At 45.3% G+C, this 19,321-nt stretch overlaps 2 protein-coding genes and 1 pseudogene across 13 annotated transcripts in view; 2 read left to right on the top strand and 1 right to left on the bottom strand.

Moving 5' to 3' along the window:
* The window catches only part of Rabepk (Rab9 effector protein with kelch motifs), a 25,588-nt gene extending 8,786 nt beyond the window's left edge, over nt 1-16,802 (top strand). For 5 of the 11 annotated variants that reach the window (XM_006497989.3, XM_006497984.4, XM_030250019.1 and 2 more), the window contains 5 exons: nt 756-908; nt 5,686-5,844; nt 6,716-6,865; nt 10,665-10,814; nt 11,882-13,519. In XM_006497989.3, the coding sequence (XP_006498052.1) occupies nt 899-908; nt 5,686-5,844; nt 6,716-6,865; nt 10,665-10,814; nt 11,882-12,174 (762 nt within the window). In that variant the 5' untranslated portion in view covers nt 756-898 and the 3' untranslated portion in view covers nt 12,175-13,519. Of the gene's footprint in view, nt 1-755; nt 909-5,682; nt 5,845-6,715; nt 6,866-10,664; nt 10,815-11,881; nt 13,520-16,571 lie in introns of those variants that run through there. The other 6 variants (XM_030250025.1, XM_006497986.3, XM_006497987.4 and 3 more) reach the window with 4 other exon arrangements.
* LOC115489640 lies at nt 12,639-12,734 on the top strand (annotated as a pseudogene).
* On the bottom strand, nt 14,882-19,321 carry Hspa5 (heat shock protein 5). 2 transcript variants are annotated; one of them, NM_001163434.1, is made up of 9 exons: nt 19,265-19,321; nt 18,965-19,182; nt 18,621-18,852; nt 18,104-18,241; nt 17,478-17,590; nt 16,993-17,383; nt 16,639-16,876; nt 16,178-16,345; nt 14,882-15,860 (listed from the first exon to the last, which is right to left on the bottom strand). In NM_001163434.1, exons 2-9 carry the CDS (start codon nt 19,087-19,089, stop codon nt 15,298-15,300), a joined length of 1,968 nt encoding a protein of 655 aa, NP_001156906.1. In that variant the 5' UTR covers nt 19,090-19,182; nt 19,265-19,321; the 3' UTR covers nt 14,882-15,297. The 2 variants fall into 2 exon arrangements, with proteins under 2 accessions (NP_001156906.1, NP_071705.3); NM_022310.3 differs by having other exon boundaries at nt 18,965-19,321.

Below are 19,321 nucleotides of genomic sequence, written 5' to 3'. Positions count from 1 at the left end.
GATACCAAGGAGCTTCCCTTCCAGCTCAGTTATGTCACGTCTGTCTGTCAGTCCATCCTAGCCTCCAGTTCTCTATGTAGCCCAGACTGGCTTCATACTCACAGTCCTTCTGCCTCCACTTTCCATGTTTTGGGATCCTGGACTTGTGCCACCATGCCAGCAGCTATCAAGTGCCATAGTGACCTTAGCAAGGCCATCTGAACCCCAGTAGCCTATTAAATAGAGGTACTAACCAGCTTCATTTACAGTTTTGATTAGCTAACAGTGTGATGCCTGTAAGGTCCTACATTCGTGACTTGCTAACTAAAAGGATGAGCTAGTTTTGGCATTGTTACTCTATTTGCCCAGAGATTTGTTAAGGAGGGGGTGGGGGGAGGAAGGGAGGGAGGGAGATTTCATAGAATCCAGGAGTGTTCTGCAGAATCTAAAAACAAAAAGTCGTAGCCCACACTGATGAGAGTGGAAACTAGATCCAAGTGGCCCGTGTCAGCCAAGTCCCATTAGTTACAAGTAGAAAGTTAGTGTCAGACATATGTCACTGGACTCTGAACGGGGAAGAAGAGACAGTTTCCATGAAAGAGGTACATGGACCAGGTAGACAGCCTGCAGGCGTGCACTAGAGACCACATCAGAGTTTGATCCTGCTCCCTTTGTGGTTGGTTGCTTATGATTTTGCCTCTTTCCACTGCCCTGGTAATCCAACCAGAATTACCAGCTGACAGCCCTAATCTAAGGATCGCATAAATGTTTTCTAGGAACACACCAGTGGGACACGGCCACCAGGGAGGGCCTCTTGCCTCGGTACGAGCATGCCAGCTTCCTTCCCTCCTGCTCTCCTCACAGCATCTGGGTGTTTGGAGGTGCAGACCAGTCAGGAAATCGAAACTGTCTGCAAGTCATGAGTCCTGGTGAGTAGACACAGGTTACTTTCTTTTTATCGCTGTGATGGGTTGAATGCGCTTGGTTCAGGAAGTGGCAGTATGAGGAGGCGTGGCCTTGTTAGAGTAGGTAGGGCCTTGTTGGAGGAAGTATGTCACTGTGGGTATGGGCTTTAAGACCCTCTTCCTAGCTGCCTGGTAGCAGCCTTCAGATAAAGATGTAGAGCTCTCAGCTCCACCTGTACCATGTCTCCCTAGATGCTACCATGCTCCTTCTTTGATGATAATGGACTGAACCTCTGAACCTGTAAGCCAGCCTTAATTAAATATTGTCCTTCTAAGAGGCATAGTGTCTGTTCACAGCAATAAAACCCTAACTAAGACAATCGCACACTATGAATGCAGTTACGTTACAGTACATTGAATTGCTGTTGCCCTAACTAACCTATTTTACTTTGCTGACCTCTTAGAAATAGGAATTTATGGATTTTTTTATTTGTGTGGCTGTGTGTGCATGAGAGAGAGATCGTATGCAGTCTGTGGTGTCCACGTGGAAGCCAGAGGATGACTGTGGAAATCAGTTCTCCCTTTTTACCATGTGGGGTCCAGGGATCAAACTCTCCAGGGTAGCTCTGGTTTCATAACCTGCTCTCTGGCGATGGAATTATAGGAGTGTTTCATGTCTGACGGGACTGAATTGTCTTTCGTGTCGAGTATGAAATTTCTTTGTAGTGTTTGAAAAGTATCTACTTGGGGCTGGTGAGATGGCTCAGTGGGTAAGAGCACCCGACTGCTCTTCCGAAGGTCCAAAGTTCAAATCCCAGCAACCACATGGTGGCTCACAACCACCCGTAATGAGATCTGATGCCCTCTTCTGGAGTGTCTGAAGACAGCTACAGTGTACTTACATATAATAAATAAATAAATCTTTAAAAAAAAAAAAAAAAAAAGAAAAGTATCTACTTAGACGGCCATTGAAGTGGTTTGAGTGTTTGTAACCCACCATGCCCTTCCTCTGTGGAATGCAAATGCTTTTAAAAAACATATTATTTTATTTTATTTTATGTATATGAATACTTTGCCTGCATGTATGTCTGTGTCCCAGGTGTATCAGTGTCCAAGGATGTCAGAAGAGGGAATCAGATCCCCCCAGAACTGGAGGTGCTAGGAACCAAAGGCTGTAGAAGAGCAGTGTTCTCATTCTCTCTCTCTCTCTCTCTCTCTCTCTCTCTCTCTCTCTCTCTCTCTCTCTCTCTCCCCCCCCCATCCCTAGCTGTCATAGATTAGAGCTCACTCTGTAGACTAGGCTGGCCTCGAACTCACAGAAACCCACCTGCCTCTACCTCCCTCTGTGCTGGGATTAAAAGCATATACCACCACTACTCTCTTTTCTTTTGTTTGTTGTCTGTCTGTCTGTTTTTGAGTCTGAGTCTCACTATGTAGCCCTGACTGGCTGGCCTAGAATTCTTTATGTAGATCAGTGTGGTCTCAAACTCTCAGTGATCCTCCTGCCTCTGCTCCTGAGGGCTGAAATCCAAAGTGAAAGGCAAGCATCGCCACTGTGGTGATGTAAGTGCTTTGAGGTCTTGTTCTTTGTTCATAGAGTCCAGAGCACAGTCAGGTATGAAGTAGACAGTGCCTTGACCTCCTCGCCTATGCTGGAGCCATTTGTCTGGAACCATCCTAGAGTATGATCATCACGCTGGGGCTGGTAGTACAGGCCTGATACCCCTGTTACTTGGGAGGCTGAGGGGGAGGGACCACAACTTCAAGGTCATTCTGGGCTAGCATGTGATGATTGACAGCTGGAATCAGGCCAGAAGAGTGCTTGCCTGGGGGGCAGGAGTCTCTTAGTTTGGTTCCCAGAACTTGGGGCAGAAATAGTTCACGAGTCTGTGCTTTGCCGTACACTATCCGTGAGCTTGAGCCAAGCCCCTCAATTCCTTCCTTTCTCTTTTCTGCCACATGGGATATCAGTCCTTCCCTTGTGACCTTGTTAAAGATTTCTTTTCTTTTTTTAATATTATTTATTTAATGTATATAAGTACACTGTCTTCATACACACCAGAAGAAGGCATCAGATCCCATTACAGATGGTTGTGAGCCACCATGTGGTTGCTGGGAATTGAACTCAGTACCTCTGGAAGAGCCATCTCTCTAGCCCCTGTTAAGGATTTCGATTAGGAGCTAACACTCGCTCTCTGGTATTGACCCAGACAGAATTTGGGAAGTGGAAATCAGTTCAGGAAGTCCATCTTTAAGAAGGTGGCATGGAGGGTGTGGGAATGTTGGGAGACCTGGGAAAGGGTTCCTGGAATGTTGGGAGACCTGGGGAAGGGTTCCTCACTCTACCGCCCAGGGCTAGCCTGGAACCAAGATTTCCCTGTCTTGGCTTCCTAAATGCTGAGTTCACCAGGGTGTGCTGGGACCCTGTCCTTTCGGTTCTGGGGGATGACATTTATTTAAAAACAGAACTAAACAGAAATCTACAGTGGTGCATGCCTATAATCCCAATATTCTGAAGGCAGAGGCAGGCAGATCTCTATGAGTTTGAGGCCAGCCTGGCCAGGCGGGGCTATGTAATGAAACTCTGTCTCAATACCATACAACAGAAACAGACTGGTGGAACCTGGGAAAGCCGCTGTCGGGGAAGCTGATTGTCTGCACTGTTCATTTGTCTTGTTTCACTGACAGAGTCTCACTAGAGAGTCAAGGCTCTCAGTCTCCCTGTCTCATTCTACACTTACAAGTTTGAGCCACCAGACCCTGTTTGACTTTCCGTTCCTGGGCTCCAAGCCCTGCCCGATATCTGCAGCTCTAGAGACATTTCCTTTTGCTTTGATGTAGTGCAAGGCCCATTCTGCACTTGTGTTCCTGTTTGGCTCCCACATGCATTGCATGAGCCTTGGGTAGCATTTTGTGTGTTGAATGAAGAGTCTTTACAAAAGGCACAGTATTTCTAGATAGGAAATAATAGTCGATTTGGTGGGACTCTGACAGATCTGGCTTCAAACCTCACCTCTTCTCTCCAGAAGGCCTGTTAAAATGTCTGACCTTCCACACATCTCTCAGGGGTGAGTGGGAACCATGGAGGGACAGAGCTTAAGTTTTATTTTAAAAAGAAAGAAACTTCTTTACGCCCGTCATGTGGTGAGCTTTTGATTTCAAGACAGACTGGTAGAACATACACAGACCATGGTGTTATTATAACTGTTCAAACCTGGGCTGGAGAACTGCTCTGACAGAGGACCCAGGTTTGATTTCCAGTGCCCACATAGAGGCTCACAGCTGGCATAACTCCATTCCAGGGACCTACCACGCTCTTCTGGCCTCTGTGAACAACAGGCATACACATGGTGGCACATACATAGATGCAGGCAAGACACTCACATAAGATAAAATAAATTTGTTTTTAAATGTGTTTAAAAGCTGGAGAGATGGCTCAGCAGTTACAAGTACTAGCTGCTCTTCCAGAGGACCTGGGTTCAATTCTCAGCACCTACATAGCAGATCATAGCTGTCTTTAACTCTAGTTCCAGGGGATCTGATACCCTCACAGAGACACACATGCAGGCAGAACACCAATGCACATACAAAATCAAAATGAATTTTTAAAATGTATTTAAAGTCCAACAGCCATTTGCTAGCCGACTGTTAAGGAAGTAACAGTCTAGCTCGGCTTCAGCTCCAATGTGAGAAGGGAGAGACTGGCATTTATTTCTCATTTCTCATTCAGTTGGTTATCAGTAGTACCTCTAAAAGTGCAGTGAGGTTGCTGCTATCTTTCTTATTTTATTTTATTTTATTTTATTTTATTTTAGTGGTTTATATATATAAGTTCTTTATTTGTACCTGCACAGCAGAAAAGAGCATCAAATCCCATTACAGGTGGTTGTAAGACTCCATCTATAATGTGGTTGCTGAGAATTGAACCCAGAATCTCTGGAAGAGGAGCCAGTGCTCTTAACTACTGAGCCATCTCTCCAGCCTCATCTACTCTCTTTCAATGGCCACATTTTCTAGGAAGTTTGGCCCGTTTGGACTCTAGCATCCAGTGGGAGTGGATGTTAGCAGGCGTTGGACTCCTGCAAGCACAGAGCCGTCAGCACAGTGGATCCGCACTCAGACACGCTCCTGACCTCACTCCTAACTCAACCTGTGGCTTCTTAACTTTGGGAATTTCACCTGTCTGAACAACCTCTAATATCATCTTGGTTTTTTTTTTTTTTTAATGGTTTTAAAGCATTTATTGTAGAAAGGCAGAAAGAAGGAGAAGAGTAGAGAAGTAGAGGCCGGCCATGACCATGTGGAGAGAGGGGAGAAGGAAATGTGGAGAGAGAGGGGGACAAGGGAGCAAGAGTAAGAGCCAGGGAATAAGAGCTCTAATATCATCCTGTGCTTGCTCGGCACTGGAGAGTATGAGATCCCTGCCTAATGCTGTGCTGTGCTCTGCTGTGCTGTGTTGTGCTAAGCTGTGTGTGCTGAGCTGTGCTGCGCTGTGCTCTGCTCTGCTCTACTGCACTGTGTGTGCTGTGCTCTGCTGTGTACTGCACTGTGTTGTGCTGAGCTGCGCTCTGTGTGCTGCACCGTGTGCTGTGCTGTGCTGTCTTATACTGTTTTGTGTTCCTCAGAGACTCAGGTACAAAGGAGACCCTGTCAAGGTCCAGGTCTGCAGAAGTGGATCAGTAGGAGACTGCAAGCCTAGCAGGCCCGGGGTACAGATCCCCAGCACCTCAGAAAACAAAGAGTAAGGACAGAGCCTTAAGCCTAGGTCTTTTAAATGCTTATTTTCTCTCTGGACTAGAAGACAGGACGTGGAGCACACCAGAAGTGACTGGCTCCCCTCCATCCCCAAGAACATTCCACACATCGTCCGCAGCTATCGGAAACCAACTATACGTCTTTGGGGGAGGAGAGAGAGGTGCCCAGCCTGTGGAGGACGTGAAGTTGCATGTATTTGACGCAAGTATGGGCTGGGGACATAGGGATCTTGGGGCTGCTTTCCTGGCCAGGGCCACCTCAGCTTCACTTATCTCTCAAACAGGAGACAGGGACTTGAGAAAAGATTTTACACTAAGTAGAGTCCTTGTCTAGCATGCACCAAACCCTGTACACATTTAGTCCCTAGCACCACACAGACCAAGCGCAATGGCAGATGAGTGTCTATAATCCCAGCAGTCGAGAGACTAGGCCTAGCCTACGAGACATGAAACCTGCCTCAAAAAAAGAGTCAAGCTTGGTGTATTGGCACATGTCTTTAATCCCAGCCCTATGCGGTGGAAGCAGGCGGATCTCTTCGAATTTGAGGTCAGCCTGGTCTTCATAGTTCTAGGCTAGCCACAGCTATATAATGAGACCCTGTCTCAAAAGACAATGACAAAAAGGTGGTGACTCTCGGTTGGGTGTGGCTCAAAGGTAAAGCATGTACTCAGTGTGTGCAGTGCAGTGCAGTGTATGCAGTGCCCTGGGTTCGATTTCCTGTACCTCTCAAAAGCAAACAACAACAAAAGAAAAAAAAAAGAAGAGCTCTGAAGGTTTCTCACAGAAGAAGCATGCGCACTTATTTTAACTTTGAGGTAGTTCTTATTCGAAGCTTTTCTCAATCCAAAGCAAGAGATGGCTTCCTACTAGCCAGACTGTAAGCCAGCATGCGGGGTTATTGGCTTTGCAGCTTACAGCCCTGCGAGTATCCAAGTAGAGGTTACGTAGTGGGATTGAGGTCTCCTGCTGGTAAGCTGGGGAGAAGGACTCTGAGGTGACTTCCTTCTTGGAGCGCCCTGCCCTGGGAGGTGCTTGCAGAGACAGGTTACCTAGTGTTAATGCCTTTACCTTTGTAGACACTCTGACATGGTCTCAACCGGAGACACATGGAAGTCCTCCGTCTCCTCGGCATGGCCATGTGATGGTGGCAGCGGGCACAAAACTCTTCATCCACGGAGGATTGGCAGGGGACAAGTTCTTTGATGATCTCCATTGCATTGATATAGGTAAGCCTGTAAGAGGGCCAGGGGCCTTATATATTCAGAACTCTTTACGATGTGCTTTGAAAGAATTCCACTTTCCTCTTATGTGTTGGTAACTTGACTGGCTGTTAGAAGCTTTCCTAGATGTCATGAAGCTTGGCCTGAATATTGAAGAATAAAGTAGCTCAGCCACGAAGCTCATTGGCTGGACTTTCCAGGGCACCTAGGTTGGATTCCCAACACCCACATGACAGCACCAGCACTTCCAGATTCTGTTGCCCTCTTCTGCCCTCTACAGGCAGCATGTGGTGGTGCATAAACTCTGGGCAGGCAAAATACTGCACACTAAATAAGTACAGCACTTGTGTAGGTAGGTAGCGTAGGTAAGTAAGTAAGTAAGTAGACAGGCAGGTAGGCAGGCAGATAGACAGACAGACAGACTAACTGACTTGAAGAAGAAGAGAGGAGGAGGGAAGAGTATCATCAACAACTGGGGCTGAAGAAATGGGTCAACACTTAAAAGCTCTTCCTGCTCTTGCAGAGTATTCAAGTTCAGTCCCCAGCACCCACACTAAGCTCAGAGAAGCTTCAGGGAACCCAGAAGCTCTGGTCACAGCTGACACAAGAACATACACACACGCATAGACACACATACATTCACATAGGTAAAATAAGACATTTCTAGAGATTAAAATCTATGGTGTGGATGGTCTTCCTGCATGTATGTGTACCACAAGTATGTAGTACCTGAGGAGGCCAGGAGAGGGCCCTGGATTCTCTGGAACCAGAGTTGCAGGAAGTTGTGAGCTGCCATATGAGTGCTGGGAACTGGACCTAGAACTTCTAGAGGAGCTGAGCGCCATCTCTGTAGACCCAAACACATCTTTTTAAAATTGCTTTTCTCAGACAGAGTCATACTGGCCTAGAGCTTGCTGTGTAGACCAAGCTGTTCTTGAACTCACAGAGATCAGTGCCTCAGCCTCTTGAGTGCTGGAACTAAGGGTGTGCGCCACCACATCCAACTCTATTTTTAAATGCAGTCGTTCCCCAAGACTCAGTATGTGTTCAGGCACTGATCCTTTCCACCATCAGTTCCTACACGTTGTGTTCCCAGCTAGAAACCTGTGAGGCCTTGGTTCTTACTCCATGTCTGGTCTAGATAACAAAGTTGGATGACCGGAACTGCATGTTTGCAGGGCTTCATGGCCAAAAGCCCAGGAAAAAGAAAGCCAGAAAGAACCTGAAGATTATCTCTCCCTCAGAAGGGCTGGGCTCTCGGCTGAGCCTTTCTGACTGTTAGCTCCATTGAGGGCGGGACTTCGTCTTTCCTTTATCTGTACATTTCCAGCACGAATGCCGTCAGCCAGAGAGTGAGTAAGTGCTTATCTGCTCAAGAGCGGGTGGATGGATACATGAGCCAAGCCTAGTTTGCTCCAGACTACAGAGAAGAGGGATGAGAGGCCGGAGGCACAAGAACACCTATGCAGAGTATTCGAGTTCTCACTAGGTCCTCAGAGGCAGCTCGCTAGCTGGGATTTCTTCATTGGCTGCAGGGTTTTCCCTCCCTCCCTCCCTCCCTTCCTTCATTTATTTCCAAGGCAGTGTATCTCTTTGTACCTTGGCTGTCCTGGAACTTGCTTTTTGTATACCAAATTGGTTTTGAATTCATAGTGATCCACCTGCCTCTGCCTCCTAGTGCTGGGATTAACAGGCCCAGCTTTTTTTTTGTTTTGCATTTAAGACAGTGTCTAGCTGAGCAGTGGCGGCGCACACTTTTAATCCCAACACTTGGGAGGCAGAAGCAGATGGATCTCTGAGTTCGAGGCCAGCCTGGTGTACGGAGTGAGTTCCAGGACAGCCAGGAATACACAGAGGAACCCTGACTAGAAAAAAACAAAAAACAAAAAAACAAAAACAAAAAAAGACAGTGTCTAGCTGTGTAGCCCAACCTCACAATCAGTCCTCCTTCAGACTATCGAGTTCAGGGACTAGAGACGTGTTTTCTCATGCAATTTCAAATAGGATAGGATTTGTTCTTGTTTTTTTTTTTTTTTTAAGATTTATTTATGTATATGAGTACACTGTAGCTGTACAGATGGTTGTGAGCCTTCATGTGGTTGTTGGGAATTGAATTTAGGACCTCTGCTCGCTCCAGTCAGCCCTACTTTCTCAGTCCCTGACTCGCTCCAGCCCAAAGATTTATTTATTATAAGCAAGTACACTGTAGCTGTCTTCAGAAGCACCAGAAGAGGGCATCAGATCTCATTACAGGTGGTTATGAGCCACCATGTGGTTGCTGGGATTTGAACTCAGGACGTTCAGAAGAGCAGTCAGTGCTCTTACCCGCTGAGCCATCTCCCCAGCCCGTTCTTGATGTCTTCTATGTAGCCCTGGCTGTCCTGGAATTCACTATGTAAACCAAACAGGCCTGAAACTCACAGAGATCCATCTGCCTCTGTGACTGAGTGCTGTGATTAAAGGTGTACACCATCACGCTTGGCTGATAATTGTTTAAGACTCCATTTTTCTGTGCTGAAGAATACCTCCTAGCTATTGCTTTATTCCTTCTCAAATAGTCTTCTAATCTAAAGTCCAGAGTTATGTATTACCTCATTTAAGTGCTCCTTTGAACAGATGCAAAAATAGTGTTGGGAGCATCAGGCAGATCTCTGTAAGTTCAAGGCCAACTTGGTCTACAGAACAAGTTCTAGGACAGCCAGGGCTACACAGAGAAACCACGTCTTGAAAAACCAAAAAACTAAAATAAGACAGTGTTGAGGATGAGCACTGAATCAACAAGTTGCATTGTAGAGGACACAGGCCTGGCAGCCTTAGGATGCCCAGCTCAGCCCCTTACCAGCTACTCCAGCAAGGCCCATCCTTCAATCATCCTGTGTGCTCATCCATAAGAGAAGGCTGTAGACACATGTGATAGCAATTCAGAGGGCTGAGCAAGACTCTGCAAGTGTCTAACTTGCACTCACACAGTTGCTGTTGGAGAAACTGGAGAGATGGGTCGGCACCTTCCCAAGGACCTGGGTTTGACTCCTAGTACCCACGTGGCAGCTCACAGCCATTGTAATTTTAGTCCAGTGGAATGAAGTACCTCCTTCTGGCCTCCATAGGCACCATGCATGAATGTGGCGCACAGACAAACACATATGCATAAAATAAAAGTGAATCTGCATAAAATAAAAGTGAATCTATCTTTTCTTTCTATCTTCCTTTCGTTTTCTTTTCTTTTTCTTTTTTTTTTTTTTTTTTTTGGTTGTTGTTTTGTTTTGTTTTACAAGAAAGGGTTTCTCTGTGCAGCACTTAGGAGGCAGAGGCAGGCGGATTTCTGAGTTCGAGGCCAGCCTGGTCTACAAAGTGAGTTCCAGGACAGCCAGGGCTACACAGAGAAACCCTGTCTCGAAGCTCCCCCCCCCCCAAAAAAAAAAAGTTTTCACATTTCTCAGTATGCTCCAAAGAGCATTAGAATCCCACAAGATGCTTTTTGAAACTATAGGTCCCTTGCTGCAGATTAGAGAATAATTCAAGCCACCCTCCCTTAAAACCAGTTCTGCATATTGAACCTCTCTCCGTTACCTCTTAAGAGATTCCTGTGACCCAGGTATGGTGTTGAGCAGCTTTAATCCCCAAGTTCAGCTTAAGACCAGCCTGCTTTACTAAGGGTATTCCAGATCAGAACTACATCATCGTATCTCAACACACACACACACACACACTCCCTGAGGATGACTGTCATCAATCACTTTGCAAACTGCAGCAGATAATTTGAATTCCTATTTTAGCTCATGTGCAAAACTCTCTCTTGTGACAGGTGACATGAGCTGGCAGAAGCTTGGTCCCACCGGGGCTGTTCCAGTCGGCTGTGCTGCCCATGCCGCCGTTGCTGTGGGACACCATGTATATATGTTTGGAGGTATGACAGCCACTGGAGCACTGAACATGATGTACAAGTATCACACAGGTGAGTGAGGGAGTCACTCCTGCTCACTTTTCTTTCTTTTAAAAAAACACTGTGCCCTCTCCTTTCCTTTCAAAAAAAAAAAAATTTTTTTTTTGAGACAGGGTTTCTCTGTGTAGCCCTGGCTGTCCTGGAACTCACTCTGTAGACCAGGCTGGCCTCAAAGAAATCCGCCTGTCTCTGCCTCCCAAGTGCTGGAATTAAAGGCATGTGCCACCACTGCCCCGTGTTTTTTTTTTGTTGTTGTTGTTGTTGTTTAAATTTTTTTATTTAAGATTTATTTATATGTATGTGAATACACTGTCACTGTCTGCGAGCATATCAGAAGAGGGCATCAGATCCCATTACAGATGGTTGTGAGCCACCATGTAGTAGCTGGGAATTGAACTCAGGTCCTCTGGAAGAACAGTCAGTACTTTTAACCACTGAGCCATCTCTCCAGCCCTAACTCCTGGTCTTTAAAACAAACATCTTTTGGTAAGTGATGCAGGCATTTTCTAGTTTGGTGCCTTCATGTCTAAATCGAAAGGAGGGGGTTGGGAAAGTGGCTGAGCTGGTAACAGTGCATGCTGTGCAAACGTGGGGACTAGAGTTAGAATCCCAGCATCCGTATAAAAGCTAGGCATGGTCATGTGCGCCTATAACCCCAGCACTGTGGAGCAGACAGGCCGATTGCCAGGGCGCATTGGCTGGCCAGCCCACCTGAAATTGCAGCTTCTGGCTCAGTGAGAGATCCTTCCTCAAAGGAAAATAGGACAGATATGGACAGAGGAAGACATTTGTGGTCCTACTCTACTCTACCAAAACACACACACACACACACAGTGTACGTACGTATTTAAAAAAACAAAAACAACAAAAACACAAAATCCCACAGAAAAACAGGGTCTGACAAAGGCAGGCATCCTCCTGCCTGTGAGTCCTGAGTGCTGGGATTACAGGCATACACTGTCAGACCCAACCTGTTTTTCCCTTTATTTCCTCTTTGTGGCTTAAGTGATGTAGAACATCACTGAATACCTGTGGAACTATGTCTTAACAGGAGCCTTTGTTTTGTCCCCCTTACTCAGAAAAGCAGCACTGGACTGTACTTCAGTTTGACACTTCCCTACCCGCTGGACGACTGGACCACTCCATGTGTGTCATCCCATGGCCAGTGATGTCTACCTCTGAGAATAAAGACTCAGATTCTGTCATTCTAACCCTCCAAGATGAGAAAGGGGACGCTGCTGAGAAAGCAGAGACCCAGAGTGGAGGACCACACGAGGAGAGTCCAACTACTGTGTTGCTCTGCTTTGTGTTCGGTGGGATGAACACAGAAGGGGAGGTTTATGACGACTGTCTCGTAACTGTAGTGGACTAATAAAGCCCACATTTGTATTACTTGTGACTTTTTACAAAAGTGAAAACTCTGCCGAGCTACACTGCCAAATACTTTTTGCACAATATATTCTCTCATCCCAGTGCGGTGGTGCACACCAGGCATAGTAGCACACACCTTTAATCCCAGCACTTGGGAGGCAGAGGCCAGCCTGGTCTACGTGGTGAGTTCCAGGACAGCCAGAGCTACATAGTGAAACCCTGTCTTGAAAAACCAGACATAAAAAGCATATCCATCTTGCACTTAATCAACATTTTTAACTGGATAGCCTAGTGCAAATAATTCCATTATAAAGTTTTACCAGCAATAAAATCTGTAGATACCCAAGCTAGGTATTGGAGTAGACAATTACGAGTTAGACACTCTTTAATATGTATTAGCGAATCACTAGAAAAAAGTACAGGCAGGAGGCTAGAAAGATAGCAGTTACAAGAGCAGTGTGGGAGATCCTTATTTGGTTCATAATCACAATGACTGGGTGTTCACAGAATATGTACCTCCCCTAAACCTTGTTCAGGTGTGGGCATATTACCCATCTGGAAAAAAAAAAAGTAAAAAAAGAAAAAGAAAAGCTGGGTGTGGTGGTGCATGCCTATGTAGTAGGACCCTGCTGGTAATGGGGGACAAAGGATGAGGACTGGCTCTTGTTATTAACCATCCCTGGACCCAGCATGAAGTTGTACAAATCAATTTTAACATTTCACTTGGCCCCAAATACTTGTGTTTGATAGAAAAATCTGACAGCATAGGCTGGCCTCAAATTTATCATCCTCCTGCCTCGGTGTCCCAGTGTGCTAGGATTACAGACATGTACTATATCATGCTCCTCTCTCCCCTTTTAGGAAGTATGAATGGGAGTAAGACAGATGATGTAGAAAGAATCTCAAGGTGTAACTGTGAACTTGCTATAATCCTGCCTCAGTCAGCCTCCTGAGTGAAGAAATAAGTAGCATGAGCTACCAAGCCCAAGCTGGGTTCAAAGTGTATCAGGTAGTGTACAAAAATGAATCTCAAGAGTGAGACGGGGACTGGAGAGATGGCAGTGCTCTTCCAGAGGTCCTGAATTCAATTCCCATCAACCACATGGTGGCTCACAACCATCTGTAATGGAATCCAATACCCACAGTGGACTCAAATAAATAAAATCTTTAAAAAAAAAAAAAAAGTGAGACGGGGTGGGGGTGAGGCTGGCAAAGTGGCCCAGTGGGTAAGAGCACCAGCGCTCTTCCGAAGGTCTTGAGTTCAATTCCCATACCACATTAGCCCTGGACAAAAATCTTCACTGATCAAGACTTACTCTCAAAAATAAACAAGTCAATTTTAAAAAGTATGCTTCCATTATTTGGTTCTAACAGAAGATGGTTTTTATACATCTTTATGATCAGCAAATCATTCTTAACCTTGAGTCCTTGACCATATTTGGCCTTAGACATCTAAATCTGAGTAGTAAGTAGAGCACTCTACTGACCAACTGAGCCAAGTCAAGTGTCCAGTCTACAAGATCATGATAAACCCCAGGGATTTTTGCCTACAGCTGGGGAAGACAGGCCTCAGAAGATCTTAAAGCCACCAAGCTGGCTTCTTGATCTTGGGAAAATGATAACCACAGTATAAACATATTGCCTTATCTCCTTCCAAATGTACTATTAATAAAGAGTTGCAATGTAGTCACACACAAGAAAAGTCTTCATTGATCATATAGATTACCTAGATCATTACTCTCCTGATGTTGCCAGTCTAAACAATCCTCTCAACCAATCCTTTGACCATCAACTGACGTTTGTAATATCAGGGTTGCCATATACCCTATCCCTATACCAGTAAGACATTTTAGAAAAAGGGGTTCTGACCAATTAGGCTTCAGAGCATGTTTTGGTTCATGTAGCTCTCATGAACTACATAACTGAATCTAGTATTTAATTAATCCTGCCTCCAGCCTGAGTCACTACATCCAGTATGTGGTGCTGAGTATCAAATAAATCCAGGGCTTCATACATGCTGGATAAGTAAATCCTCAAGCTGTTAAATAACTTTCAACCAAACGTCTTCAAATATAAATTACAAACCAAATACTACCCAGTGATATGGACTCTTTAAGTATATCACAGGCCTGTGGGTACACACAAAATATAAAATACAAGTATATTTAAATTTTTTTCCAGTCCAGAGGATTAACAACACTAGGGCTTCACACTAGTGCTAGGCAACGCTCACCACTGAGCATGCACCAGCCTCAGATCCCTAGATTGGGCTTGGACTAAACACAGCCTGGAACATGATCAATTTATTAAGAGATTCCAGGCAGTACCACAGCACTACTTGTAACAAAAGTCAGAAAGGGCCATGGTGGTATACACTTTAATCCCAGTACCTGGGATCGAGAGACAGGTGGATCTGAGTTCAAGGCCAGCCTGGTCTACAGTGTTGAGTTCGAGGACAGACAAAGCTAAAGACCTTATCTTGAAAAAACTAAAAGCCCAGAAAGCAATTTTACAAAGGGGAAGTATGATTTCAACCATGTTCAAAAGAATTGGACTTAGGCATCCTGAAATAACCCTCGCCTAGGGGAGTAAACAGCAAACATCTCTACATTGTTATAAAGCTAAATAAATCTCCAAGAAGTGGTACCACCCCACAGCATCACAAGCCCCACTTCCCTGCCCACCGAAGAAAGACACACCTGAGAATCCAGTCTTAAATTTTAGTTATCTAAAATAAAAGATGGATATAATTACAAACTTTTCACAAAAATTAGACCAGTGTAAATAACAAACATTTATTGGTGTCACTTATGGTAGAAAAAAGTTCCTACACCACATGTGCATGACCCAATTGTTAAATAGACCATATCCAAGGTGAACACACACCCTGACCCACCTTTTTCTCAATTTTTAAAATAGCCAATTCCTCCTCTCCCTGACCCCAAGACATGTGAGCAACTGCTAATGAAAAGCAGTAAACAGCCACTTGGGCTATAGCATTTTCAACTCCACTCTGAGGTGAAGATTCCAATTACATTCGAGACTTAAGTTCTCTCAATTTTCTCCCAACGAAAGTTCCTGAGTCCAGTATTTACAATATTACAGCTCTAGCAGATCAGTGCACCTACAACTCATCTTTTTCTGATGTATCCTCTTCACCAGTTGGGGGAGGGCCTCCACTTCCATAGAGTTTGCTGATAATTGGCTGAACAATTTCTTCTAGTTCCTTCTTTTTGGCTTTAAAGTCTTCAATGTCCGCATCCTGGTGGCTTTCCAGCCATTCAATCTTTTCCTCTACAGCTTTTTCCATGGTTTCTTTATCTTCAGAAGAAAGTTTACCTCCCAGCTTTTCTTTATCTCCAATCTGGTTCTTGAGAGAATAAGCATAGCTTTCCAATTCATTCCTGGTGTCAATGCGCTCTTTGAGCTTTTTGTCTTCCTCAGCAAACTTCTCAGCATCATTAACCATCCTTTCAATTTCTTCAGGTGTCAGGCGGTTTTGGTCATTGGTAATTGTGATTTTGTTTTTGTTTCCTGTACCTTTGTCTTCAGCTGTCACTCGGAGAATACCATTAACATCTATCTCAAAAGTGACTTCAATCTGGGGAACTCCACGGGGAGCAGGAGGAATTCCAGTCAGATCAAATGTACCCAGAAGATGATTGTCTTTTGTTAGGGGTCGTTCACCTAGAGTAAGAACACAGAAAAAACTATTGACAAAGCCAGGGCACTGGGATCCCTACATTAACTCACTGGGTGCTACTGCTCTTAATTTCAACTCTTCAAAGCATTGTAAGCCCCTCTGACCTTGTATTACAAAAGCTAGTTAACATGAAAAAAATTCAACACTGGTTCAACTAAGAACCTCTTCATTTGAGTTACAAAACATACTTCTTTCCCTGGGAGGATAATAGTTTAACTTATTTAATAATATTGTTTAATAATATTGTGAAACCCAGATCACATCCTTTCAAAACATACAATATTTGTGAACGTTTAATTACCTTCATAGACCTTGATTGTTACAGTTGGCTGATTATCGGAAGCCGTGGAGAAGATCTGAGACTTCTTGGTGGGTACCACAGTGTTCCTTGGAATCAGTTTTGTCATGACTCCTCCCACAGTTTCAATACCAAGTGTAAGGGGACAAACATCAAGCAGTACCAGATCACCTGCAAAGGAAAATTAATCAGGTTTGGTTTTCTTTAGAGTCCTGAGAGCACTACCAAGCAATCTCCCAATGAATGAACTCTTGCCATCTTCCCCACTGTCATCTGCCTAGGCTAACCACACACACTTTAGGAAAAATGAATTAACAGTTGCTACCGATCTTAACTAAGCCTGACCTAAGTCTTCTCATCACTGTACCTTTCTTCCCTGTTACTCTTAACCCTACAGTTTCCTAAAGCAACAGTCCTCCCATCGAGCTACTTAAACAGATAAAGACACAGTGATAACAACCTACCTGTATCCTGATCACCAGAGAGGACACCAGCCTGGACAGCGGCACCATAGGCTACAGCCTCATCGGGGTTTATGCCACGGGATGGCTCCTTGCCATTGAAGAACTCTTTCACCAGTTGCTGAATCTTTGGAATTCGAGTAGATCCACCAACCAGAACAATTTCATCAATATCAGATTTCTTCAGATCAGAGTCTTCCAACACTTTCTGGACAGGCTTCATGGTAGAGCGGAACAGGTCCTAGCAAAAAAGAAAAGCAAGGCATGGTTACTATGGTGCTGACCACCCAGACCTTATTTAGTTATCCCAAATTCTACAGTCTAAGCGGATTCCATTAGCACTGTCAAGGAGCATACCATGTTCAGCTCTTCAAATTTGGCCCGAGTAAGGGTCTCTGAGAAGTCTTCTCCTTCGAAGAAGGACTCAATTTCAATCCTTGCTTGATGCTGAGAAGACAAGGCTCTCTTAGCCTTTTCTACCTCACGCCGGAGTTTCTGCACAGCTCTGTTGTCTTTCCTAACATCTTTACCAGTTTTCTTTTTGTACAACTTGATGAAGTGTTCCATGACCCGCTGATCAAAGTCTTCCCCACCCAGGTGAGTATCTCCATTAGTGGCCACCACTTCAAAGACACCATTGTCAATGGTGAGAAGAGACACATCGAAGGTGCCGCCACCCAGGTCAAACACAAGGATGTTCTTCTCTCCCTCTCTCTTATCCAGGCCATATGCAATAGCAGCTGCTGTACTGTGAGGATGAAGAGGAGGGAAGAAAGCTTGGTCAGGGGTTCATATTTCCCCCCCACTTGGGAATATGGTAGAGCTCTGAGTCCCATACTTACGGCTCATTGATGATCCTCATGACATTCAGTCCAGCAATAGTGCCAGCATCTTTGGTTGCTTGTCGCTGGGCATCATTGAAGTAAGCTGGTACAGTAACAACTGCATGGGTAACCTAGAAGGACAACCGTGCAATCATACTTAAAGATGATTGAAGTACATGGTGTTCTCACTTCTGTCACTCTTATCAACTAGTCAAGCCACAACAGTTTCTAAGTCAGTTTACTGCTATATCATACGCTTTTGTCATTAGAATTAAGCAGTGGTAACTCATAAAGGCTGACTAGCATATACCTTGACCTCCCACAAAACACTAAATCACTAAAAGTTAAGATTGAAAGGTTTCTGGGGCTGGTGAGATGGCTCGGCAGGTAAGGGCACTGACTGCTCTTCCGAAGGTCCTGAGTTCAAATCCCAGCAACCACATGGTGGCTCACAACCACCCATAATGAGATCTGACACTCTCTTCTGGTGTGTCTGAAGTCAGCTACAGTGAAATTATGTATAATAATAAATAAATCTTTAAAAAAAAATTGAAAGGTTTCAAACCATGAAGGCTTCCCTACACAAGTCATCGAGGGGGAGCAACAGCAATCAAACACTCAACACTGTTTCACACGTTATTCACCTTCTTTCCCAAATACGCCTCAGCAGTCTCCTTCATTTTAGTGAGAACCATGGCAGAAATTTCTTCTGGGGCAAATGTCTTGGTTTGCCCACCTCCAATATCAACTTGAATGTACGGTTTAGTTTTCTTTTCAACCACCTATGGCATAAAGTAATTTAAAGGTAATTTTTCCGAAGAGGAAACAATGACACCACAAACGATTTAAAAAAAAAAATCCATTTCCTCCCTCCCATAGCTTGATTCATCTCTGTCCCTTAGGGGGAAATCACAACTAAAACTGAGCACAGCTGTATTGTAGATAGATCGACAGTTTTAGTCTGTTTCAACTTCTAGACATTGTTAACAGTGTGTCATGTTTTATAACACACTAAAAACGACTAGATGTAAAACCGTTACATAAATTCCGAACACATTCTTTTAAGTCCTTTGAACAGTGTTTTTGGCCAAGTGGCAACCCCTAAATACTCCTATCACCCCAGCCGCCCCATTAGCATGAGAAAAAAAAAACGGGTCCGACCTTGAATGGCAAGAACTTGATGTCCTGCTGCACCGAAGGGTCATTCCAAGTGCGTCCGATGAGGCGCTTGGCATCGAAGACCGTGTTCTCGGGGTTGGACGTGAGTTGGTTCTTGGCCGCATCGCCAATCAGACGCTCCCCTTCAGGAGTGAAGGCCACATACGACGGCGTGATGCGGTTGCCCTGATCGTTGGCTATGATCTCCACGCGGCCGTTCTTGAACACACCGACGCTGACGGGGAAACCCCACAGAAAAGGAATCAGCACCTCACTTTCTCACGCTGGCCCCGGAGGCCACGCCCCACTCCTCCCCACCCCCTCCTCCTTCGACGGATACCACTTACCAGGAATAGGTGGTCCCCAAGTCGATGCCGACCACCGTGCCCACATCCTCCTTCTTGTCCTCCTCCTCGGCCCGCACCGCGCCCAGCAGCAGCAACGCCGCCGCCACCACAGTGAACTTCATCATGCCGGCGCTGAGGACCAGTCGCTCAGCAGTCAGGCAGGAGTCTTAGGAGTCCAGCAACAGGCTGTGGCCCCGAAACGCGACGACGGTTCTGGTCTGAGGGCGACAGGGGCCTCGGGGTCAGGAGGAGACACGAAGCAGACTCGGAGCAGGCCTAGCAGCAGGCCGCGGCGCTTACCTCACACACACGCAGAAGCCCAAGTGTCCAGGTCAGTGTTGTCTCGGCCAGTATCGA

The sequence above is a fragment of the Mus musculus genome, chromosome 2 (genome assembly GCF_000001635.26).
Source record: "Mus musculus strain C57BL/6J chromosome 2, GRCm38.p6 C57BL/6J".
NCBI lineage: Eukaryota > Metazoa > Chordata > Mammalia > Rodentia > Muridae > Mus > Mus musculus.
Note: the sequence above shows the minus strand (reverse complement) of the source record. Positions and strands in the feature narration are given on the sequence as shown.